This window comes from Pelobates fuscus, chromosome 12 (genome assembly GCF_036172605.1).
Source record: "Pelobates fuscus isolate aPelFus1 chromosome 12, aPelFus1.pri, whole genome shotgun sequence".
Taxonomy (NCBI): Eukaryota; Metazoa; Chordata; class Amphibia; order Anura; family Pelobatidae; genus Pelobates; species Pelobates fuscus.
In genome coordinates this window covers 794764-820559 of record NC_086328.1, presented here as the reverse complement: position 1 = coordinate 820559, position 25796 = coordinate 794764, and the positions used below count along the sequence as shown (strand labels likewise).

At 45.1% G+C, this 25796-nt stretch overlaps 1 protein-coding gene across 3 annotated transcripts in view; it reads right to left on the bottom strand.

Moving 5' to 3' along the window:
• Positions 1-401: 401 nt before the first annotated feature.
• Positions 402-25796, bottom strand: part of EXOC3L1 (exocyst complex component 3 like 1) — a 51516-nt gene continuing 26121 nt past the window's right edge. For all 3 annotated transcript variants that reach the window (XM_063437690.1, XM_063437692.1, XM_063437691.1), the window contains 6 exons: positions 21687-21797; positions 10681-10822; positions 7158-7280; positions 4145-4300; positions 1468-1592; positions 402-995 (listed from right to left, as the gene is read on the bottom strand). In XM_063437690.1, the coding sequence (XP_063293760.1) occupies positions 809-995; positions 1468-1592; positions 4145-4300; positions 7158-7280; positions 10681-10822; positions 21687-21797 (844 nt within the window). In that variant the 3' untranslated portion in view covers positions 402-808. The remainder of the gene's footprint in view (positions 996-1467; positions 1593-4144; positions 4301-7157; positions 7281-10680; positions 10823-21686; positions 21798-25796) is intronic.

The window sequence follows — 25796 nt, the reverse complement described above, 5'->3', positions numbered from 1 at the left end:
TGTATGTGATCTGAGCGCCAATCGGTAGTAATGTGCGCTCAGATCTAAGCTATCTGGGGAAATGTAGAATGTGTATGCTCTAGGTGATAAATGTAACAGTATGTAGTTTTATATCTTTTATTGTCCTTTGTCTTCCATGTGGTTAATGGAGTTTTGCCTCTGTCCTTGAAGATAATTGGATTACTTCCCAATTACCTCCAGGACAGAGAGGAGGGATTGTGAAGCATTGTGGGATTGTAAGCTTGTGATTGGTCAATGTCCAATATGTTTCCCAGTCTTCCATCTGGTCCCCTAGGGGACTGTCCACCAGGTGGGAGACCTGCATAAAAGCTGGGCAGGTAGCCCCAGTAAACCAGATTCTGCTTGACCCTCAAACAAAGTGTCGTCTCGTTCTTGGGGGGAATTGGATTGCATGCTGTTACAGTGGGACTGCAAGGAGTGTAAACTGTTCGTATGGTTTTTCCTTTTCGGCTGTTTAACAGCATTCGTGTGTTTCCTGTTCGGGAGTTGGAGGATTCGTATGGTTCCAGTTCGGGAGATTGGTGATTGCAGTAGCTGCCTGTGCATCTGAAATGGGAATATCGCCTAAACGGTTTTTAACCTCTTGTGTGCAAAACGGTCCGTTACAAGCAGCAATGCTAGGTGTGTGAGGGTATAAAGGGACAGTAATGCTAGGCGTGTGAGGGTATAAAGAGTGATGGGGCTGTAATGGTAGGTGTGTGAGGGTACAAAGAGTGATGGGGCTTTAATGGTAGGCGTGTGAGGGTATAAAGGGTGAAGGGACAGTTATGTTGTTTGTGATCATACATTAAGCACACGAGCTGGGGTGAAGGCAGAATGATGGAGGAGGTGCAGGCACTGGAATACTTGTGAATATTGGCTGATAGTCAAGTGGCAGTGACAGTGCGTGGTTCTGCATCGTATTGATCACCCCATGACGGACATCTCTGCTTACATCTCCCCTCAGTTCCAGTAAAGCCAGTACATGATCATCACTAGGAAGAGAGAAAAGTTATATTCTCACAATCACGATATACTTAGCAAACCTCTTTTATCTCTAGAGCCACATGTTATTCAATCTCCAAGAGGATAAAACCCAGATTACTGACCCAAGAGAGTCTATAAAAAAAGAAAAAACCCACAGACCTGTCACAGCCATGAAATTCTGTGGTATTGTATAATATAACGTAAAAATATTTTATTCTGTAAACTGTCACTTCAGAAGGTACACAGCCACAGTCAAGGGACCAGGGAGGAATTATTCGGAAGAGAGTACGAGGTGGTGGAGGGTGGAGGAGAATTAGAAGGACCAGTTATAGACTGACCATGGAGGTAGCTGGGGGAAGTTGGGATTATAAAGACTGGTCAGAAATTTTACATGGGATTGGGAGAGTAATTGATGATGTTATACAGACAGTTTGAGATTGTTTCATGCCAACACTGTTTTCAGCTCCTACTATTTCAAACCTTATATCTGGAAACATTGTCATTAATCCAGATACTTCTAGACTGAGCAAAGATGGATCCTTCAGAGCAAACAATTCCTGAAGAGACAGAATGAGTGGGATGCAGAGACTTGATTGCTCCAAACCCTAAAGACATGAGGAGTAAAAAAAAAATGTCTGAATTTAACCCCTGCACCTGGAACGTCCATACTCTGCGGTCTGAATTATATAGTCCATATTCACGGTCTGTATTACACCCTGTTCCAAATTATTATGCAAATTATATTTACATCAATTATTTAGGTAAATGAGAAAAATAACAGTCAGCATAATTCTCATGTTATCAACTATTAAGAGCACAATTCAAATTTTATTGAACAAACCTCCTAATGATAACAGTATTTTTTTTAAACATAAACGTACAATGCACTGTTCCAAATTATTACGCACAGTAAGTTTCAAAACACTTTATAGGCTGTAAAGAACTGAAAATTGCCATTTGTTGTGTTTGCAGCATATTTACTGAAATCAAAAGCTATTTCAATCAAACTTATAACAACATTTTAACTTTTTAAACATTTTAACAGGTCACGTTACATTTTAACATAGGACCCCTTATTTGATAGCAGCTTCACAAGTCTTGCATTCATTGAACTTGGGAGTTTTTGGACAGTTTCTGCTTGAATTTGTTTGCAAGCTGTCAGAATAGCCTCCCAGAGCTGCTGTGTGGATGTAAACTGCCTCCCACCCTCATAGATCTTTTGCCTAAGGATGCTCCAAAGGTTCTCAATAGGATTTAGGTCAGGGGAGGATGGAGGCCACATCATAACTTTCTCTCCTTTTATCCCCATAGCAGCCATTGATGCAGAGGTATTCTTTGCAGCATGAGATGGTGCATTGTCATGCATGAAGATGATTTTATTACGGAAGCATAGTTCTTCCTTCTGTACCAGAGAAGAAAGTGGTCAGTCAGAAACTCCACATACTTTGCAGAGGTCATCTTTACACCTTCGGGGACCCTAAAGTGGTCGACCAGCTTTCTTCCCATGATTCCGGTCCAAAACATGACTCCACCACTGCCTTGCTGACGTCGCAGCCTTGTTGGAACAGGGTGGCCGTCCACCAACCATCCACTACTCTATCCATCTGGACCATCCAGGGTTGCACGGCACTCATCAGTGAACAGGACTGTTTGAAAATTAGTCTTCATGTATTTTTCTGCCCAATGCAGCCGTTTCTGCTTGTGAGCATTGGTTAGTGGTGGCCGAATAGAAGGTTTATGCACAGTTGCAAGACTCTGGAGGACTCTACACCTTGATGTCCGTGGGACTCCAGGAGAAATCTTCCTCAATGTGCCTTTATCTACACGAACCAGTCTGTGCTCTGAATCAGTCACAAATATCTTAATAGTGCAATGATCACGCTTAAGTTTTCATGAAATATCTAATGTTGTCATACCTCGTCCAAGGCATTGAACTATTTCACTCTTTTCGGCAGTTCGGCAGCAGAGAGGTCCTTTTTCTTACCCATTTGCATGAAAATGGTGCTCTGCTTAATAATGTGGAACACCCTCCTTTAGTAGTTTTTCCTTAAATTGGGCTCACCTGGCAATCTAATTATCACAGGTGTCAGAGATTGTTTTCAGTGATCAAAAGAGCCCTGAGACACAATGCCATCCATGAGTTAAACTGAAAAACAAAATATTTAATCTTTGTGACACTTAAATAGAATTTGCATAATAATTTGGAACAGGGTGTATATAGTCCATACTCTGCGGCAGGTATTATATAGTCCATACTCTGCGGTCTGTATTATAAAGTCTATACTATGCAGTCCATACTATATAGTCTATTGCAGGGGTAGGCAACCTTTTAGCAGCACTGTGCCGATATAGGATTGTGAGGTCCCGTAGTGTGCCGGCCCTATTTTTTTAAATTGAGGTGTGCATGGTGCCGTATTCTGCTTGTGTTATTTTTACTGTGATTGCTTTGTATCGTTGTATTTGTGCGTATATGTTCATTAGTAGTTTGTGGTATCGTGTATGATAAAAATGAATGTGGGCTGTGTATGAGGGCTGCTTGTGAAATTGTGTGTGTGGATGGATTTGTCGCATTGTGTGTTTGGTAGTGTATGTGTGGGGGCTGTTTGGGGTTTTGCATGTGAGAGGCTGCATGTGGGATTGTGTGCATGTATGTGAATTGTTAATGGTGTTTAGTTTGTGGGGATTGTGTGTATGTTTGTTTGTGGGCTGTTCGTATTATTTGTATGAGGAGGGTTATTCTGCAGCTCTGTGTATATCTAGCAGTATGGGTGGCTTCCCTGGGTTCCAGTGGGGACCAGGCTGGCCAGGTACAGCTCAAGGACAGGAGCTGCAACAGCAGCTGTGGACTGTTCTACTACAGTGTTGATTTCCATTCACAAGTGCTGGAATTAAGTGATCTCCGATAACTTCCTCTACGTGTTGCAATACATAAATTGAGTATTGTCCTTCACCACCTTTTCATATTAACAGATATCTGAAGTTTTACTGGGACTCCTGATAGGCCCGAGCTTGTGCTAGCAGCCTTGAGTTATGTGCATGGCAGTAGTGCCGTAGGTTGCCTACCCCTGGTCTATACTATGCGGTCCATACTATGCAGTCTGTATTATAAAGTCTATACAATGCGGCCCATACTATATGGTCCATACTGTTCACTCACCATCCTACTGAGGGTTGCACTCAGCACCTCAGCATCTGCACACATCCTCTCCGCCAGGAGCTGCCGCTCCCCAGAGTTCTTACACACCAGCTTCCCATGTATCAAGGCTTTGACATACTCAATGATTAACATCCTCTCCGTCTGAGCCCGCAATACCTGCACAGAGAGAATACAACCCTGAGATATCACTGGAACTACAACTCCTGTACAACAAATGGATCTGGCTGGCAGCAGTAACACCTGTTTGAGTGTTTCTGGGGAAAAATGAAACCTAAATATAACTATCCCATCAATGTACAGATAATTCTCTTTGTGCGGGTACCAACAATATCCCAAATTCACAATGCAACATGTTTCCTCGGCTCCTGTGTGCTCTGTCTACCTATCTCTAGGTCTGTGTCTTTCTCTTATCTGCAATCCAATCTGGGCTGTTACCAAGGGCAGCTATTCACATACAATTCCACCTGATATAAGAAACATTGGCTCAGGTAATATCGTTCCTTATATTCTGAATGGGATCTTCTTGGTACATGAAGCTATATTACCTGAGCCAATTTTAAGCAGAATCATTAAAATGTGAGTTGACTTCCTAAAGATTTTAGTTTGGAAAAATCATTTAGTTATTATTCTCCTCCCATATGAGAGTGTACCTACATGTTCACCTTTTAGGGATAATCTAAAAATGTTAAATATCTAGAAAGGATATTATTTATTGACTCACAATTCACTTACAATTGCACTATTGGGACAGAGTGAATCTTTGATCACGATCATACATGTCATTGCACTGTACACTATTCTTTTCGTTTATCTGTGTTGTTTCATATATGGTCATGTCTTGGAATATATAATCATGGAAACAAACCTCCACATGAGTGTTATATCCCAGTTAGGAGGAGCTAGGGCGTAGGGGAGGGTGATATCCCAGGGAGAAGGAGCTAGGGCGTAGGGGAGGGTGATATCCCAGGGAGAAGGAGCTAGGGCATAGGGGAGGGTGATATCCCAGGGAGAAGGAGCTAGGGCGTAGGGGAGGGTGATATCCCAGGGAGAAGGAGCTAGGGCATAGGGGAGGGTGATATCCCAGGGAGAAGGAGCTAGGGCGTAGGGGAGGGTGATATCCCAGGGAGAAGGAGCTAGGGCATAGGGGAGGGTGATATCCCAGGGAAAAGGAGCTAGGGCGTAGGGGAGGGTGATATCCCAGGGAGAAGGAGCTAGGGCATAGGGGAGGGTGATATCCCAGTTAGGAGGAGCTAGTAGGCAGGGGAGGGTGATATCCCAGGGAGAAGGAGCTAGGGCGTAGGGGAGGGTGATATCCCAGGGAGAAGGAGCTAGGGCATAGGGGAGGGTGATATCCCAGGGAGAAGGAGCTAGGGCGTAGGGGAGGGTGATATCCCAGGGAGAAGGAGCTAGGGCATAGGGGAGGGTGATATCCCAGGGAGAAGGAGCTAGGGCGTAGGGGAGGGTGATATCCCAGGGAGAAGGAGCTAGGGCATAGGGGAGGGTGATATCCCAGGGAAAAGGAGCTAGGGCGTAGGGGAGGGTGATATCCCAGGGAGAAGGAGCTAGGGCATAGGGGAGGGTGATATCCCAGTTAGGAGGAGCTAGTAGGCAGGGGAGGGTGATATCCCAGGGAGAAGGAGCTAGGGCGTAGGGGAGGGTGATATCCCAGGGAGAAGGAGCTAGGGCGTAGGGGAGGGTGATATCCCAGGGAGAAGGAGCTAGGGCATAGGGGAGGGTGATATCCCAGGGAGAAGGAGCTAGGGCGTAGGGGAGGGTGATATCCCAGGGAGAAGGAGCTAGGGCATAGGGGAGGGTGATATCCCAGGGAAAAGGAGCTAGGGCGTAGGGGAGGGTGATATCCCAGGGAGAAGGAGCTAGGGCGTAGGGGAGGGTGATATCCCAGTTAGGAGGAGCTAGTAGGCAGGGGAGGGTGATATCCCAGGGAGAAGGAGCTAGGGCGTAGGGGAGGGTGATATCCCAGGGAGAAGGAGCTAGGGCGTAGGGGAGGGTGATATCCCAGTTAGGAGGAGCTAGTAGGCAGGGGAGGGTGATAACCCAGGGATAAGGAGCTAGGGCGTAGGGGAGGGTGATATCCCAGGGAGAAGGAGCTAGGGCGTAGGGGAGGGTGATATCCCAGGGAGAAGGAGCTAGTAGGCAGGGGAGGGTGATAACCCAGGGAGAAGGAGCTAGGGCGTAGGGGAGGGTGATATCCCAGGGAGAAGGAGCTAGGGCGTAGGGGAGGGTGATATCCCAGGGAGAAGGAGCTAGGGCGTAGGGGAGGGTGATATCTCTGACTGGTGGTCTAGCGTGGGTCCTGAATCCCTGCTGATCTTGTGGGGGGCTTGCACATCCAATGGTTACAGAGCTCATGGATGCCTCTCTCGCAGTTTGGCAACCAGCTAGTCACAATGCAAACTGGGAACATCCAACGGCTGTGCTCTGACTCACTAAAGACCACTGGAATACGAAGGAGCCATTAATGGGGTCTGCACCCTCCGCAGGCCAGCACTGATCCTCTCCTCCAAGACATGAAGGAATAAAACTGCCTGCCTGGCCACTGTTCAGTGCTGCACTCTGGGCACGTGCCATACCCTAGGTACCCACATATAACAGCCACGCAGTGAGTAACTCACCTGGCACACAGTCACGCAGTGAGTAACTCACCTGGCACGCAGCCACGCAGTGAGTAACTCACCTGGCACACAGCCACGCAGTGAGTAACTCACCTGGCACACAGTCACGCAGTGAGTAACTCACCTGGCACACAGTCACGCAGTGAGTAACTCACCTGGCACACAGCCACGCAGTGAGTAACTCACCTGGCACACAGCCACGCAGTGAGTAACTCACCTGGCACACAGCCACGTAGCCACGCAGTGAATAACTCACCTGGCACGCAGCCACGCAGTGAGTAACTCACCTGGCACACAGCCACGCAGTGAATAACTCACCAGGCACACAGCCACGCAGTGAGTAACTCACCTGGCACGCAGTCACGCAGTGAATAACTCACCTGGCACACAGGATCCCTGACTTTACACAGATAGTGGCTGAAATTTTCCACCTTGTCACTGATGACGTGGATAATTTCTGAACCCAAAATCCAGGGTCTGGATGGGATCTGCGTGTAGAAAGGCTGCAAACATGGAAAAAGAAAGGATCGCATTAGTGGATGTAAAGGATCTACAGCTGGTTTATTACAGGCTGAGGGTTAGTATTATGTAAACTAACCGGTGTAAAAACTGCAAACTAAAACTAACTAGGGAGGAGGGCGGCAGGTACCGGGGGGAGGAGGGCGGCAGGTACCGGGCAGAGGAGCGCAGCAGGTACCGGGCAGAGGAGCGCAGCAGGTACCGGGCAGAGGAGGACGGCAGGTACCGGGGGGAGGAGGGCGGCATGTACCGGGGGGAGGAGGGCGGCAGGTACTGGGGGGAGGAGGGCGGCAGGTACCGGGGGGTGGAGGGCGGCAAGTACCGGGTGGGAGGAGGATGACAGGTACAGGGCAGGGGAGCGCAGCAGGTACTGGGGGGAGGAGGACGGCAGGTACCGGGTGGGAGGAGGGCGGCAGGTACTGGGGGGAGGAGGGCGGCAGGTACCGGGGGGAGGAGGGTGGCAGGTACTGGGGGGAGGAGGGCGGCAGGTACCGGGGGGAGGAGGGCGGCAGGTACCGGGGGGAGGAGGGCGGCAGGTACCGGGGGGAGGAGGGTGGCAGGTACCGGGTGGAGGAGGACGGCAGGTACTGGGTGGGAGGAGGGCGGCAGGTACCTGGTGGGAGGAGCGCGGCAGGTACCGGGGGGAGGAGGAGGGCAGGTACTGGAGCAGATTGTTTTTCCATGGATTGGTCTCATTCTTCTCCAGTCCAGTTATATTGTGTTCATGCAGCACATTTTATGTATGCCCCATGCCCGCTCTATGTTGGCTGCATTCACCGTTATTATACATCGTTCAGCATTTTGTGGGCAGCACACACATTATATATTATACCTCAACAGAACTACCTCTCTAAATAATGCTTAGAACTTTATATAGGCAGAATATATACGTCAAAATATTTCATTTTTTGTCTGATTGGTTTTAATTCTTTATTATTGAAAGCAGTTAAGCATTAGAGTAAAACATACAAACGCAGAAGTACCATACAAACCAGCATAACATGTCAACATAAAAAAACAACAACAACAACAGGTATCAGCCATTTAAACACCAGGCTTGAGAGCATGTTAGAGATAGGGGGACAAAGAAAGTAATCAGCTAGGTTAATATGTCAGTAATGGATATTAAATCTGAATACAAAAAGAAAAGACAAACAAGGCATAATAAATAAAGAAGGGAAGAGGTCAAACTGCGAATATTAAGAAAGCATAGATTTATGAAGCCAGTAGAAGCGTATGAAAGGTAGTAGGAGCTGTGGTCTAGCAGAACTAGGTCATCCCTGATGGTGTAAGTCCTGGGATAAAACGCACAACAATGGCGGCATCCCATTGATAGGTGGTAGGAACTTCCCGCCACCAAACTTCAGACTCAAAGAAAGTAGGAAGATGTGCTTCCAAAACTCTAGGGATGGAGTTTTATTGCCATTCTTTTCTACCAATGGCTGTTGATGTCCCCACTTACAAGAGAGAATGATGCCATGTAGTGAGTTAGAGTGGCTGACGCCCTAGGACCATCTGCCTGGAGAAGTCCCTACAAAAAGTAAGATGAGAACCTTCAAAGAACAAAGACAGAGAACCTCTTGTGGCCAGCTTTTTCTGAGTCCCTATGGCATTTAGGAAGAATGGGGCCTTTGTGGCTTTGGGAGCTGGAATTAAAAACAATATATAATTTAGAAGAAATTTTGCTGGTTTAGGGCAGAGTAGAGAATATTTGATAGAGTCCTAACCTCAACATCTGAGGAAAGGGATTTAGGGGTGATTATTTCTGATGACTTAAAGGTAGGCAGACAATGTAATAGAGCAGCAGGAAATGCTAGCAGAATGCTTGGTTGTATAGGGAGAGTTATTAGCAGTAGAAAGAGGGAAGTGCTCATGCCATTGTACAGAACACTGGTGAGACCTCACTTGGAGTATTGTACGCAGTACTGTAGACCATATCTCCAGAAGGATATTGATACCTTAGAGATGGATTGCAGGATAAAACTTACCAGGAAAGGTTAAAGGATCTTAACATGTATAGCTTGGAGGAAAGACGAGACAGGGGGATATGATAGAAACATTTAAATACATAAAGGGAATAAACACAGTAAAGGAGGAGACTATATTTAAAAGAAGAAAAACTACCACAACAAGAGGACATAGTCTTAAATTAGAGGGACAAAGGTTTAAAAATAATATCAGGAAGTGTTACTTTACTGAGAGGGTAATGGATGCATGGAATAGCCATCCAGCTGAAGTGGTAGAGGTTAACACAGTAAAGGAGTTTAAGCATGCGTGGGATAGGCATAAGGCTATCCTAACTATAAGATAAGGCCAGGGACTAATGAAAGTATTTAGAAAGTTGGGCCGAATGGTTCTTATCTGCCGTCACATTCTATGTTTCTATGTTGAGGCAGCAAGTGTAGAGAAGAGATGACAGAGATAATGTGGTAATTCTTCTTTGGGAACTCCCCTCATTCCAATGTTTTGGACCCTGGCCATATCCTCCAGTGTTGCTGTATGAGCATGTAAGTCAGTGCAGTTATTTTGTAGATAGCTCCCTATGGTTTCTTCAATGCGTCAATGCGGACGGTCAGTGTGGCTACTTCCTCCTTGACTACTGCCATGTCAGCTTGAAACTTTGTATGCATATCATGCAGTAAGGCTTTGGTATCGACCTTTGTGGATGGGCCGATTGTTTGGATTAACCTTCATATGGGGTATAGCCCTCTAATAAAGCAGATTAGTATGGCCCCATGTTAGGAGAAACCGTTTATGAAACTCCAATATCTTGATTTCCTCTGCATGCAGGATTGGAAGGTCAATCTATGGTTCTGAACAGCGGTAAGAATCACTAAAAATGTACATCTGTCTCGGCAAAGTTCTGTCTCCACCCCTTCCTCTATGATGCTCTATCTACTGCTTATATTTTATTTTATTTTGATGCATATAGCAACGATATCATTTTCATGTATATACAGTCTTTATCATATCAAAGGCAAGGACACAGTAACCCTCTGTTTAAAAGGATCTATAATATAAGATATTATACAAGGAGGGGTAGGTATATAGAATAATTCTTAGGATTCTAAAAATTTCTCTATTACAAAAAAAAGAGAGATTTCATACAGAATAACTTAAACAGTTACTCTGTGGAAGAAGAATGCATCTCGGGGCATCCCAGTACAGTGGGAATCAGTCTATTTTTATTTAAACCACCAGCTCATTTGCATATTTCTGAGTTTGGTAGAATATAAAATTAACTGAACGCAAGAACAAATAATTAATAAATGAGCATTCATCATCTTCGTGTTTTAGTTAAGAGAAGCAGAAGAAGGTTAGCATCTGATTAATACACACCCTTCACGCCTAAAACATGTGGGTTAGTCCAAACTCTGATGATACCTGCAGCTCCATCTGTAGCTCCTCCAGGAGAAGGTGACAGGCCTTCTTCTGAGTCTTTCCAAGTGATGTCTGCAGACAAGGTCCAGCTTTTCTGTACAAGGAGTCACTAGGGCTCTCTGACTGCAGGTATGACATAGAAGAACTGCAGGCAACACAATGACCAGATTAACAAACATAACTCTATAACTAATAGAAAATGAAACACTAATAAATACTCATTCTAAGAGTAAACATTGTTATATTTTATAGAATGTTTTATGAATTTATACATTTTTTGTATTTTTTTTTTGTATTTTGTATTGTAGCTCCTCAGATTGGTGGGAGGGGAGCTGTCTGCACAGAAAGCGTTTAGTATAATAACACACTAATCAGTCTCTAAGGAGGGCTTCTGAAACCAAGGTGGACGGACGGGCAATAATTTCACCAGAACATGCTATGAAACCATATAGGTCAAACATTAGAAGGTGCATGTCAAACAACCAAAGAGAGTTATGGTGTAGATAATGCATGGCATTAAGTGGGCCTGAACAAAATGGTAACATTACTGAATATACAATGGCCAAGATCTCATATTAAAAAAATAAATTAAAAAAAGTCAAAACCTAGACATGGGGTGCCCAAAAGATAGCTCCCCAGATGGTGGAAAACTACAACTCCCATGATGCTTTGTGTGTCTTTGCACAATTTTAGAATTTCAAGACATCATGGAAGTTGTAGTTTTCCACCATCTGGGTAGCTACCTTTTGGGCACCCCATGTCTAGGTTTTGACTTTTTTTTTTTTTAATATGAGACCTTGGCCACTGTATACTCTTGTATTAGTTAGGTTCATGTGATTATAATGATGTGAGTCATTATCTAGACATTGCGTAGTATTGGATGGATGCAAGTCATTATCTAGACCAGGCATAGGCAACCTTCGGCTCTGCAGATGTTTTGGACTACACCTCCCATGATGCTTTGCCAGCATTATGTGTGTAAGAGCATTATGGGGGATGTAGTCCACAACATCTGGAGAGCCGAAGGTTGCCTATCCCTGATCTAGACATTGCATAGTATTGGATGGATGCGAGTCATTGTCTAGACATTGCGTAGTATTGGATGGATGCGAGTCATTGTCTAGACATTGCGTAGTATTGGATGGATGTGAGTCATTGTCTAGACATTGCATAGCATTGGATGGATGCGAGTCATTATCTAGACATTGCGTAGTATTGGATGGATGCGAGTCATTATCTAGACATTGCGTAGTATTGGATGGATGCGAGTGATTGTCTAGACATTGCGTAGTATTGGATGGATGCGAGTGATTGTCTAGACATTGCATAGTATTGGATGGATGCGAGTCATTGTCTAGACATTGCGTAGTATTGGATGGATGCTAGTCATTGTCTAGACATTGCGTAGTATTGGATGGATGCGAGTCATTATCTAGACATTGCATAGTATTGGATGGATGCGAGTCATTGTCTAGACCAGGGGTAGGCAACCTAAGGCACGTGTGCCACGCACGGCACTCAAGGTATCTTTGCATGGCACTCAAGGCTGCTAGAGCCAAACAGGCCTCTATGGCCTATCAGGAGTCCCAGTGGAACTTCAGATATCTGCTAATGAGAAAAGGTGCATTGCAGCACGTAGAGGTAGTGATCTCAGACCACTTCCTCCCAGCACTTGTAAATGGGAATCCACACTGGAGTAGAGCAGCCTGCAGCAGCTATCACAGATCCTGCCCTTGACCTGTACCTGGCCATGACGGTCCCCACTGGACCCCAGGGAAGGCATCCACATCCCCTCATACTAATAATACAAACAGCTCACACACAGACACACACACAGTCCGCACAAATAAAACACCACTAACAAACAAAATACACACATAACACCACAAGCAGCCTCTCACATGCAATATCCCACCAAACTCACTATGTGATATATCATCCACAAACACAATTCCACAAGCAGCCCCCATACACAGCCGACATTCATAGGTATCAAACACAATACCACAAACTACTCATGAATATATACACTATAATAGCTCATATACACACAAATACAATACAAACAACGACATTATAAAAAAAAAACAAGCAGACTACGGCAACATACACACCTCAATTTCAAAAAACTAGGACCGGCACGCTACGGGACTTGACAATCTTATTTTGGCACAGTACTGCTAAAATGTTGCCTACCCCTGGTCTAGACATTGCGTAGTATTGGATGGATGCGAGTCATTGTCTAGACATTGCATAGTATTGGATGGATGCGAGTCATTATCTAGACATTGCATAGTATTGGATGGATGCGAGTCATTGTCTAGACATTGCGTAGTATTGGATGGATGCAAGTCATTGTCTAGACATTGCGTAGTATTGGATGGATGCGAGTCATTGTCTAGACATTGCATAGTATTGGATGGATGCGAGTCATTATCTAGACATTGCATAGTATTGGATGGATGCGAGTCATTGTCTAGACATTGCGTAGTATTGGATGGATGCAAGTCATTGTCTAGACATTGCGTAGTATTGGATGGATGCGAGTCATTGTCTAGACATTGCGTAGTATTGGATGGATGCGAGTCATTGTCTAGACATTGCGTAGTATTGGATGGATGCGAGTCATTATCTAGACATTGCGTAGTATTGGATGGATGCGAGTCATTGTCTAGACATTGCGTAGTATTGGATGGATGCGAGTCATTATCTAGACATTGCATAGTATTGGATGGATGCGAGTCATTGTCTAGACATTGCGTAGTATTGGATGGATGCGAGTCATTATCTAGACATTGCGTAGTATTGGATGGATGCGAGTCATTATCTAGACATTGCATAGTATTGGATGGATGCGAGTCATTATCTAGACATTGCGTAGTATTGGATGGATGCGAGTCATTGTCTAGACATTGCGTAGTATTGGTTGGATGCGAGTCATTATCTAGACATTGCGTAGTATTGGATGGATGCGAGTCATTGTCTAGACATTGCGTAGTATTGGATGGATGCGAGTCATTATCTAGACATTGCATAGTATTGGATGGATGCGAGTCATTATCTAGACATTGCATAGTATTGGATGGATGCGAGTCATTATCTAGACATTGCATAGTATTGGATGGATGCGAGTCATTGTCTAGACATTGCGTAGTATTGGATGGATGCGAGTCATTGTCTAGACATTGCGTAGTATTGGATGGATGCGAGTCATTGTCTAGACATTGCGTAGTATTGGATGGATGCGAGTCATTATCTAGACATTGCGTAGTATTGGATGGATGCGAGTTATTATCTAGACATTGCATAGTATTGGATGGATGTGAGTCCTTATCTAGACATTGCGTAGTATTGGATGGATGCGAGTCATTATCTAGACATTGCATAGTATTGGATGGATGCGAGTCATTATCTAGACATTACGTAGTATTGGATGGATGTGAGATAGGGTTTAGATGTTGTATGCCCCTCTATAGATGAAGGTCAGAATTTAGATATTTCATATAATTAAGAGTTACATATTGACTAGTGTGGACAATAGTCACTGCAGCTCCTGCTCTTCGTGATCCAGGAAATTAAGGCCACTTGGTGAGAGGTAACAATGCGGTGTCCACGATGACACCGAATAAGCTGAAACTTTTGCAAGCCCACAGTGTGAAATTACTACTCAGCAAGGTGGGTGTAGCACTCTGGTCTCAGCCTACATGGCCTCTCACACGTACCTTCATGGCACAGCAGGACAGGCAGTGGCTGACTCCAGACTGTGCAGAAGGCCTTTACAAATCTCCAGTGCCATGGGGACAGCTCTAGTTCTGTCTCCTGGCTATAGACCTGCTAACAGTTTAAACGATGTGTCTCAAGACTTACAATAGCCCAGTTTAACTTCCATGTCTCCTTCCTTATCAATGCAACTATTCAGTCTTAAACAACATAGAGTACAAAAGGTGCGCTGTGCCTTTAAATAATATACAAAGTTATAAAGTGCAAGTGATAGTGCACTATAAAGTGCTAACAATGATAATGCCCACAATAGTAAATATATATATATAAAATGTAACTCACAGTGCACTATAAAGTGCAGAAAGGATAAATAACTGAGTGGAAAATCAGTGCACAAGTGAAAAAATAGTAAATAAGCTTACAGTAATCTTTTACAATAACCTTCTTCCCAATTAAAGGACCACTATAGGCACCCAGACCACTTCAGCTCAATGAAGCGGTCTGGGTGCCAGGTCCATCTAGGGTTAACCCTGCCTGCTGTAAACATAGCAGTTTCAGAGAAACTGCTATGTTTACCTATGGGTTAATCCAGCCTCTAGTGACTGTCTCATTGACAGCCGCTAGAGGCGCTTCCGCGCTTCTCACTGTGATTTTCACAGTGAGAAGATGCCAGCGTCCATAGGAAAGCATTGAGAATGCTTTCCTATGGACTGGCTGAATGCACGCGCGGCTCTTGCTGCGCATGCGCATTCAGCCGATGACGGCCAAAGGAGGAGAGTTCCCTGCGCCGAGGGAGCCCGGCGCTGGAGAAAGGTAAGTGTTTAACCCCTTCCTCCCCCTTCAGCCCGGCGGGAGGGGGGCCCTGAGGGTGGGGGCACCCTCGGGGCACTTTAGTGCCAGTTAAACGAGTATGTTTTCCTGGCACTATAGTGGTCCTTTAATATTCTTTACAATTTTAATTACATCTGTGGAATCTTCCAAGTACGATGGCATTTCCTTAACTAGATTTTGCAACCACATTTCTACGGACTTCGAAAGATTAGCAGAAATAGATTTGAATGGAACACAGAGGGGAGCAGAGGGATGACGTAGGACATGGTGTTGAACGCCGGTGTGGCGATATGAAGAGAGGTGGAAGCTAGATGGTGAATTGCAACAACCTCAAACTGTAGTGAAAGCAAAGTCCGAGAAAGATCAAGAAAGAATGTTTTATCGTGAGAACAACAGAGAAATTAGCCGTCAAATAATCCTGTCTTGCTGATACTCAAGCTAGTTACAAAGAAACACGTGAGGAGGAACATGCCAGACGCAAAGGCGCAATATAGCAGAGTGAACTCCACTTCAGGTGAACACAGCTTTGAAACACAGTAAGGCAAGCATGTCAAACTCGTGGCCCACAAGGACCATCTTTGCGGCCTGGCGAGCCGCGAGTACATGCTGGTGTTATAGCAGTGTAGGCACCTGCTTTCCCCACATTGCAGGAGCCTGTTTTGCTAACACTTACCCGGCTGGGGAGCAAGGGAGCTCAGTGTTCCAGCTCCTCGCTGCTCCCTCGCACACACTGACTGATATGAAGCCGGGCGCCGAAATATGACATCATATTCCGGCACCACTAAACCGTGCGCGGGAGCAGTGAGGAGCAGATAGAAGGACCCAGGGAGATACCCCCCATTGGCTCCAAAAGGTAGGGAGCAATAAAGAAAAGTATGTGTGTGCAAGAATATGTGAGTGTATGTGTGTCTGTGTCAGTGTGTGTCTGTCTGTCTGTCAGTGAGTATGTGTGTGTGTCTGTCAGTGAGTGTGTCTGTCTGTGAGTATGTGTAAGCGTCTGTCAGGGAGTGTGTGTGTGTGTCTGTCAGTAAGTATGTGTGTGTGTGTGTGTGTGTGTCAGTGAGTGTGTGTGTTAGTGTGTGTGTCTGTCAGTGTGTGTGTGTGTGTGTGTGTGTTAGTGTGTGTGTCAGTGGGAGGATCAGATGTTTATTGTTTTTCGATTTTCTTTTGCTTTTCTTTATTGTTTTTTTGTTTTGTTTTGTTTTTTTCCTTTCCTCTTTGATACTGGAGGACGACATTAAGACAACTAGATGCAATTTAAAGATAAAGGACTACTAAATAAAAATGGCACCATAAAAACCCTCTTCAGTAGATAAATCAGAGAAAAATAAACCAATCAGTGTTTATTACTCACCTAAGTCCGACATTAATAAATTAGTGTCACAAAGGAGATCCCTCTCACGTATCCCTAGAGAAGGACCCAACGTAATAAGCCCTGATGATAATCCAACAGTCCCAGACAGAGAAGTAATTACTAAACAAAGTTTATTAGCAATAATGGAGGAATTTTATGCAAAATTTAAAAATGATCAAATATGTCTGATTTGATCAAGGAGATCTCTGCCTTGAACACAAAAATTGGGTCTCAAGAAGGAGACATTGTTAAAGCTAGAGGGGAGATGCAGGGCCGGATTAACATAGGGGCTGATGGAGCTGCAGCTCCAGGCCCAGGCCCATGGAATAGGCCCATTTAAAAAAAAAATTCTTTTTTTTTTTTTTACACATTACTCTTAGGTTTGCCACCTCACTGGTATTTTACTGGCACAGCCGGTATTTGAGGCTGCCTGGCCGTGCCAGTATTGCAGTAATACCGGCAATACAAATGCAGGTATTTTTCTCAGAATAAATGGAGATTACTCTGCAATACCAGCACTGTGTGTGGAGAGAGGCAGGGATAGGCGGTTACAGCATATCCCTGCCTCTCTCTACTACTTACTGATCCATGGGGGAGCAGCTACACAGCACAGAGTCCAGACAGCATCTCTACAGCTCAGGTAAGTGAGGGATGGGGGGAAAGGCAGCAGGGACACATGGGGACACTGAGACACTAGGGGACACTGAGACACTAGGGGACACAGACACTAGGACACACTGAGACACTAGGACACATGGGGACACAGACACTGGGAGACCTGGAAACACTGAGACACTTGGGGACACTGGAAAACATGGGGACACAGACACTAGGGGACACTGAGACACATGGGGACGCTGTGAGACATAGGGACATTGGGAGGCACTGAGACATTGGGACACAGAGACACTATGTCCCCATTTCTCCCAGTGTCCCCAAGTGTCTGTCTCCCAGCCAGTGTCCCCTAGTCTCCCAGTGTTTGTGTTCCCATGTCTGTGTCCCTAGTGTCTTAGGGTCCCCAAATGTTTCAGTGTCCCCATGTCTCCCAGTGTCTGTGTTCTTAGTGTCTCAGTGTGCCTAGTGTCCCCATGTCTCCCAGTGTCCCTATATGTCCCAGTGTCCCCATGTCTATGTCCACAACTGTCCCCATGTCTCCCAGTATCCCCAAGTCTGTCTCCCAGCCAGTGTCCCCAGTGTCCCCTAATCTCCCAGTGTCCCCTAATCTCCCAGTGTCCCCTAATCTCCCAGTGTCCCCTAATCTCCCAGTGTCTGTGTCCCTAGTGTCTCAGTGTCCCTAGTGTCTCAGTGTCCCTAGTGTCTCAGTGTCCCAATTTCTCCCAGTTTCCCTAAATGTCTCAGTGTCCCCATGTCTTTGTGTCCCCGGGTCTTTCAGTGTCCCCATGTCTCTTAGTGTCCCTGGGTCTCTCAGTGTCCCCATGTCTCACTGTGTCCCCATGTCTCACTGTGTCCCCATGTCTCACTGTGTCCCCAGTATCCTAGTGACACGGGGACACACTGAGACATGGGGACACTGGGAGACTAGGGGTCTGGATGACATGGGGACACTCACATTGTGATACATAGGGACACTGATACACTGGGTGACTTGCGAGACTGAGACACTGGGAGCAATCCATCTATACAGCAGAATCAAACTGTGAGTAGTTTGTTGGTGATTTTACAGAATTTTCTCTGATGTCACTCCTTGTGATTATACAAATTATTAAGGCTGGTATTTATTTTCAAAAAAGGTGGCAACCCTAACTACTCTTCACATACTCTTGCTTAAAGGAGCACTATAGGGTTAGGAACACAATCATGTATTTCTGACCCTATTATGTTAAAACAACCACCCTGGCCCCTTCTTGACTCCCTAAATATAGTAAAATATGCTGCTGGATCTGCCTCTGAACTGACTGTCTGCTGACATCATCAGAAGTGGTGGTCTGAGCAAATTACAATACTTCCCCATAGGATTGGCTGAGACTGTCAACTAGGCAGATCAGGGGCAGAGCCAGCACAAGTTCAACATAGCCCTGGCCAATCAGCATCTTCTCATAGAGATGCATTGAATCAATGCATCTCTATGAGGGAAGTTCAGTGTCTGCATGCAGAGGGTGGAGACACTGAATGGCAGTGCTGCACACTAGGCAGTACTGCCACAGGAAGCACCTCTAGCAGCCATCTAATGAGTGGCCAGTGGAGTTATTTTCTCTGAAAAGACAGTGTTTACTGCAAAAGGCCTGAATGGAATGATTCTACTTACCAGAACAAATACAATAAGCTTTAGTTTTTCTGGTGACTACAGTGTCCCTTTAAGTTTGGAAGCTTAAGAGGGATGTATGTGAACAAAACTTGTGTGGACTGGCTGACAATAAAATTAGTTTAGATAATGCAGACTTTGGTTTCTCTAACACTGTGGCATGTCCCCTTTCTTTTACACTCACTACATACACCTTTTCTCTGTCCCAGACTATATACCAGGAACTTCTGCCTGCTAGTAAGAAGGTAAGGAGACAAGTGGACCAGCGAGTGCTAGGGGACAGTCCTTAGAAAGCATGGAGTTAGCGCATCATTAGACACATTTATGTCAAGCTCAGGGTGCTGCCTGCATAGTATGCCCTTAGTTGGACAGCCTGCATTATTGGCGGGCAGCCTGACATGCATTCATGCCAGGCTGTCCTTCAAATTCTTTGGACAGACATGCCCCCTTTTTGGGCATGTTCTCCCCTTTTGGCAGTTCTGGTTACGTGATTCGCACCAGTGGCCCACCCTTTTACCCCGTCCATTGACTTCCTGCTTCACTGGACACTGCTGTTAGGGGGTATGGATTTACTTGAAAGATGAAAGCATAAATTAGAGAGAGATTAGCATAGAGTATGTGTTTTCTTATAGCTGAATCCTATGAGTTTCCCTCCAGCACCATCTCCATCAGACACATGACGCTTGGGAGGTATGACTGTTTTAGTGTTTTTGGTCGATAAGATTCCGTAATTAGGCCCATCATAATTGTCAGCACCAGGCCCAGTGTGCTCTTAATCCAGCCCTGCTTATGACCTATTGCAGATCTCGTTGATTTTGCAGAAGGGGATGATGGATCCATACTGACTGTAGGGTTAAGAACATTAAAAAAAATAGGTAATGTATTCCCAGCCCAAACATTTTGATGATTATAAAAGATAAGTAAATTATCTTACCTGCAGAGCGTTAAGAACAGCCTAATAGAGCACTGTATCTTTAACCCCTTAAGGACCAAACTTCTGGAATAAAAGGGAATCATGACATGTCACACATGTCATGTGTCCTTAAGGGGTTAAAGGGAAAGGAAACGAGCGTTTTTTAAGCTGAATACCGCCATTTCAAATTTCCCGCTCTGTACCTTTAAAGGATCGCACATGCGCACGTTGGTCGCGAGACCGCAAAACCGCCATTTTGGAAAAGGGCAAAAATCACTCTGAGTCCGGTTGTGCGCATTGCGCATGTGCGGGCGTCTTACCGTTCTGCTGATCGTCTGATCGAGGTCTGCAGCACTCACAGGGCACCAGAGGATTCCAACAGCCTGGGGAACTAACCACCCAGGCTCCCAGGGGTTCCCAACTCCTTGGAGATTGGGCTACATGTGCCTGGGCTTCCTGAGGAGGGAGGCTGACCTCCACAGGGACAAGACCATATCAAACATGGTCAGGTGAGCAAAAATATATAAATAAATTATTCAGACAAACTGAGAGAAATAAAAAATATATATAACCGTCCTAGGGCTAGGAGGACAGGGAAAGACTGAGGTGAGGAGGATACTGGGGTACCTTATATACTAGGGGAAGGTAGGCTTAATTGTTTAATTGATTGTGTTTCCTGTCCTGAGGGTTAGAGGGAGGAGCTAAACCCATATGTTAAAGGACCACTCTAGGCACCCAGACCACTTCAGCTTAATGAGGTGGTCTGGGTGCCAGGTCCTTCTAGGGTTAACCCATTTTTTAATAAACATAGCAGTTTCAGAGAAACTGCTATGTTTATGAATGGGTTAAGCCTTCCCCCTATGTCCTCTAGTGGCTGTCTCATTGACAGCCGCTAGAGGCGCTTGCGTGCTTCTCACTGTGATTTTCACAGTGAGAGCACGCCAGCGTCCATAGGAAAGCATTATGAATGCTTTCCTATGTGACCGGCTGAATGCGCGCGCAGCTCTTGCCGCGCGTGCGCATTCAGCCGACGGGGAGGAGAAGAGGAGGATCGGAGGAGGAGAGCAGGAGGAGATCTCTCCGCCCAGCGCTGGAAAAAGGTAAGGTTTAACCCCTTTCCCCTTTCCAGAGCCGGGCGGGAGGGGGTCCCTGAGGGTGGGGGCACCCTCAGGGCACTCTAGTGCCAGGAAAACGAGTATGCTTTCCTGGCACTAGAGTGGTCCTTTAAATGCTGCCATGATCAGCCAGGAAAGAGCTATATCACTTTATGTTAAATAAAGAGAGAATTTCTACTTATCCAACAACTATCCGGATCATCTACCATACTCCAGTCCTCAGTTATAGGGAGTTATAGGACCAAGCAGACTTCCCCTGCTCTCTCCTTGTGAGTTAATTATTATTATTATTATATTCATTTACAGATCTTTCATATGGAAGTGTTGCAGTATTACACTATATTTTTTCCCTTTCTATTTATTTGCATTGTTTCATCTTATCCCTGGGAGAATACCAAGCGACTCCGGGGTTGTAAGATTACTGTAAGCTTTTTTACTATATTTTCATTTATGCACAGGTTTTCCACTCAGTTATTTATCCTTTCTGCACTTTATACTACACTGTGAGTTGCATTTTATATATATATATATATTTACTATTGTGGGCATTATCATTGTTAGCACTTTATAACTTTGTATATTTTTTAAAGGCACAGCGCACCTTTTGTACTCTATGGTTTTCTTTTCATATGTTATTTTCTAAAACAATAAGTGCCGTTCACTCGACATTCCATGTGAAATCTTATACCATTTATATACATGTATACGCAGACATTTCTTACTTAAGTCTGGATTTTCCACATTACATAGAAAAAAAAAAAAGGATGTCAAAAAGAAAAATAGAGTTTTCCATATTGTAGTTTAGGGACCTACCTTAGAGCCAGGCAGCCATTTATCGTAGCTATCAGGTAGGGTATATAAAATGGTGGGACCGTTCTGTCTCTCATGTGCTCAATTCCGTATTTTATGAGAGCCTCTCGTAACCTGAAATGTATAACAAGCTTACAGACACAGAGAGTGGAAATAACCAGTCTGGACTTTTACTTCCACCGATTATTCTACAAGGCTCCTTAAAAGCCGTGCAGGCAAACCGTACAAGAAAATTATTTTTTTAATCAGTCAATAAATAAAAAAAAAATTACAAAATGTAATTTGTGTTATAAAACCAATCACTGTATTAGCTGTATATGGGATGGATTCCCGGTGTGATAGGACCAGTCACTGTATTAGCTGTATATGGGATGGATTCCCGGTGTGATAGGACCAGTCACTGTATTCGCTGTATATGGGATGGATTCCCGGTGTGATAGGACCAGTCATTGTATTAGCTGTATATGGGATGGATTCCCAATGTGATAGGACCAGTCACTGTATTAGCTGTATATGGGATGGATTCCCAGTGTGATAGGACCAGTCACTGTATTAGCTGTATATGGGATGGATTCCCAATGTGATAGGACCAGTCACTGTATTAGCTGTATATGGGATGGATTCCCGGTGTGATAGGACCAGTCACTGTATTAGCTGTATATGGGATGGATTCCCGGTGTGATAGTACCAGTCACTGTATTAGCTGTATATGGGATGGATTCCCGGTGTGATAGGACCAGTCACTGTATTAGCTGTATATGGGATGGATTCCCGGTGTGATAGGACCAGTCACTGTATTCGCTGTATATGGGATGGATTCCCGGTGTGATAGGACCAGTCACTGTATTAGCTGTATATGGGATGGATTCCCGGTGTGATAGGACCAGTCACTGTATTAGCTGTATATGGGATGGATTCCCGGTGTGATAGGACCAGTCACTGTATTAGCTGTATATGGGATGGATTCCCGGTGTGATAGGACCAGTCACTGTATTAGCTGTATATGGGATGGATTCCCGGTGTGATAGGACCAGTCACTGTATTAGCTGTATATGGGATGGATTCCCGGTGTGATAGGACCTGTCATTGTATTAGCTGTATATGGGATGGATTCCCGGTGTGATAGGACCAGTCACTGTATTAGCTGTATATGGGATGGATTCCCGGTGTGATAGGACCAGTCACTGTATTAGCTGTATATGGGATGGATTCCCGGTGTGATAGGACCAGTCACTGTATTAGCTGTATATGGGATGGATTCCCGGTGTGATAGGACCAGTCACTGTATTAGCTGTATATGGGATGGATTCCCGGTGTGATAGGACCTGTCATTGTATTACCTGTATATGGGATGGATTCCCGGTGTGATAGGACCAGTCACTGTATTAGCTGTATATGGGATGGATTCCCGGTGTGATAGGACCTGTCACTGTATTAGCTGTATATGGGATGGATTTCCGGTGTGATAGGACCAGTCACTGTATTAGCTGTATATGGGATGGATTCCCGGTGTGATAGGACCAGTCATTGTATTAGCTGTATATGGGATGGATTCCCGGTGTGATAGGACCAGTCACTGTATTAGCTGTATATGGGATGGATTCCCGGTGTGATAGGACCAGTCATTGTATTAGCTGTATATGGGATGGATTCCCGGTGTGATAGGACCAGTCACTGTATTAGCTGTATATGGGATGGATTCCCGGTGTGATAGGACCAGTCATTGTATTAGCTGTATATGGGATGGATTCCCGGTGTGATAGGACCAGTCACTGTATTAGCTGTATATGGGATGGATTCCCGGTGTGATAGGACCTGTCACTGTATTAGCTGTATATGGGATGGATTTCCGGTGTGATAGGACCAGTCACTGTATTAGCTGTATATGGGATGGATTCCCGGTGTGATAGGACCAGTCATTGTATTAGCTGTATATGGGATGGATTCCCGGTGTGATAGGACCAGTCACTGTATTAGCTGTATATGGGATGGATTCCCGGTGTGATAGGACCAGTCATTGTATTAGCTGTATATGGGATGGATTCCCAGTGTGATAGAACCAGTCATTGTATTAGCTGTATATGGGATGGATTCCCGGTGTGATAGGACCAGTCATTGTATTAGCTGTATATGGGATGGATTCCCGGTGTGATAGGACCTGTCATTGTATTACCTGTATATGGGATGGATTCCCGGTGTGATAGGACCAGTCATTGTATTAGCTGTATATGGGATGGATTCCCGGTGTGATAGGACCAGTCACTGTATTGGCTGTATATGGGATGGATTCCCAGTGTGATAGGACCAGTCATTGTATTAGCTGTATATGGGATGGATTCCCGGTGTGATAGGACCAGTCATTGTATTAGCTGTATATGGGATGGATTCCCAGTGTGATAGGACCAGTCATTGTATTATCTGTATATGGGATGGATTCCCGGTGTGATAGGACCAGTCACTGTATTAGCTGTATATGGGATGGATTCCCGGTGTGATAGGACCAGTCACTGTATTAGCTGTATATGGGATGGATTTCCGGTGTGATAGGACCAGTCACTGTATTAGCTGTACATGGGATGGATTCCCGGTGTGATAGGACCAGTCACTGTATTCGCTGTATATGGGATGGATTCCCAATGTGATAGGACCAGTCATTGTATTAGCTGTATATGGGATGGATTCCCGGTGTGATAGGACCAGTCATTGTATTAGCTGTATATGGGATGGATTCCCGGTGTGATAGGACCAGTCACTGTATTAGCTGTATATGGGATGGATTTCCGGTGTGATAGGACCAGTCACTGTATTAGCTGTACATGGGATGGATTCCCGGTGTGATAGGACCAGTCACTGTATTCGCTGTATATGGGATGGATTCCCAATGTGATAGGACCAGTCATTGTATTAGCTGTATATGGGATGGATTCCCGGTGTGATAGGACCAGTCACTGTATTAGCTGTATATGGGATGGATTCCCGGTGTGATAGGACCAGTCACTGTATTCGCGGTATATGGGATGGATTCCCAATGTGATAGGACCAGTCACTGTATTAGCTGTACATGGGATGGATTCCCGGTGTGATAGGACCAGTCATTGTATTAGCTGTATATGGGATGGATTCCCAGTGTGATAGGACCAGTCATTGTATTAGCTGTATATGGGATGGATTCCCGGTGTGATAGGACCAGTCATTGTATTAGCTGTATATGGGATGGATTTCCGGTGTGATAGGACCAGTCACTGTATTAGCTGTACATGGGATGGATTCCCGGTGTGATAGGACCAGTCATTGTATTAGCTGTATATGGGATGGATTCCCAGTGTGATAGGACCAGTCACTGTATTAGCTGTACATGGGATGGATTCCCGGTGTGATAGGACCAGTCACTGTATTAGCTGTATATGGGATGGATTTCCGGTGTGATAGGACCAGTCACTGTATTAGCTGTACATGGGGTGGATTCCCGGTGTGATAGGACCAGTCATTGTATTAGCTGTATATGGGATGGATTCCCAGTGTGATAGGACCAGTCACTGTATTAGCTGTATATGGGATGGATTCCCGGTGTGATAGGACCAGTCACTGTATTAGCTGTATATGGGATGGATTCCCGGTGTGATAGGACCAGTCATTGTATTAGCTGTATATGGGATGGATTTCCGGTGTGATAGGACCAGTCACTGTATTAGCTGTACATGGGATGGATTCCCGGTGTGATAGGACCAGTCACTGTATTAGCTGTATATGGGATGGATTCCCGGTGTGATAGGACCAGTCACTGTATTCGCTGTATATGGGATGGATTCCCGGTGTGATAGGACCAGTCACTGTATTAGCTGTATATGGGATGGATTCCCAATGTGATAGGACCAGTCACTGTATTAGCTGTATATGGGATGGATTCCCGGTGTGATAGGACCAGTCACTGTATTAGCTGTATATGGGATGGATTCCCGGTGTGATAGTACCAGTCACTGTATTAGCTGTATATGGGATGGATTCCCGGTGTGATAGGATCAGTCACTGTATTAGCTGTATATGGGATGGATTCCCGGTGTGATAGGACCAGTCACTGTATTCGCTGTATATGGGATGGATTCCCGGTGTGAT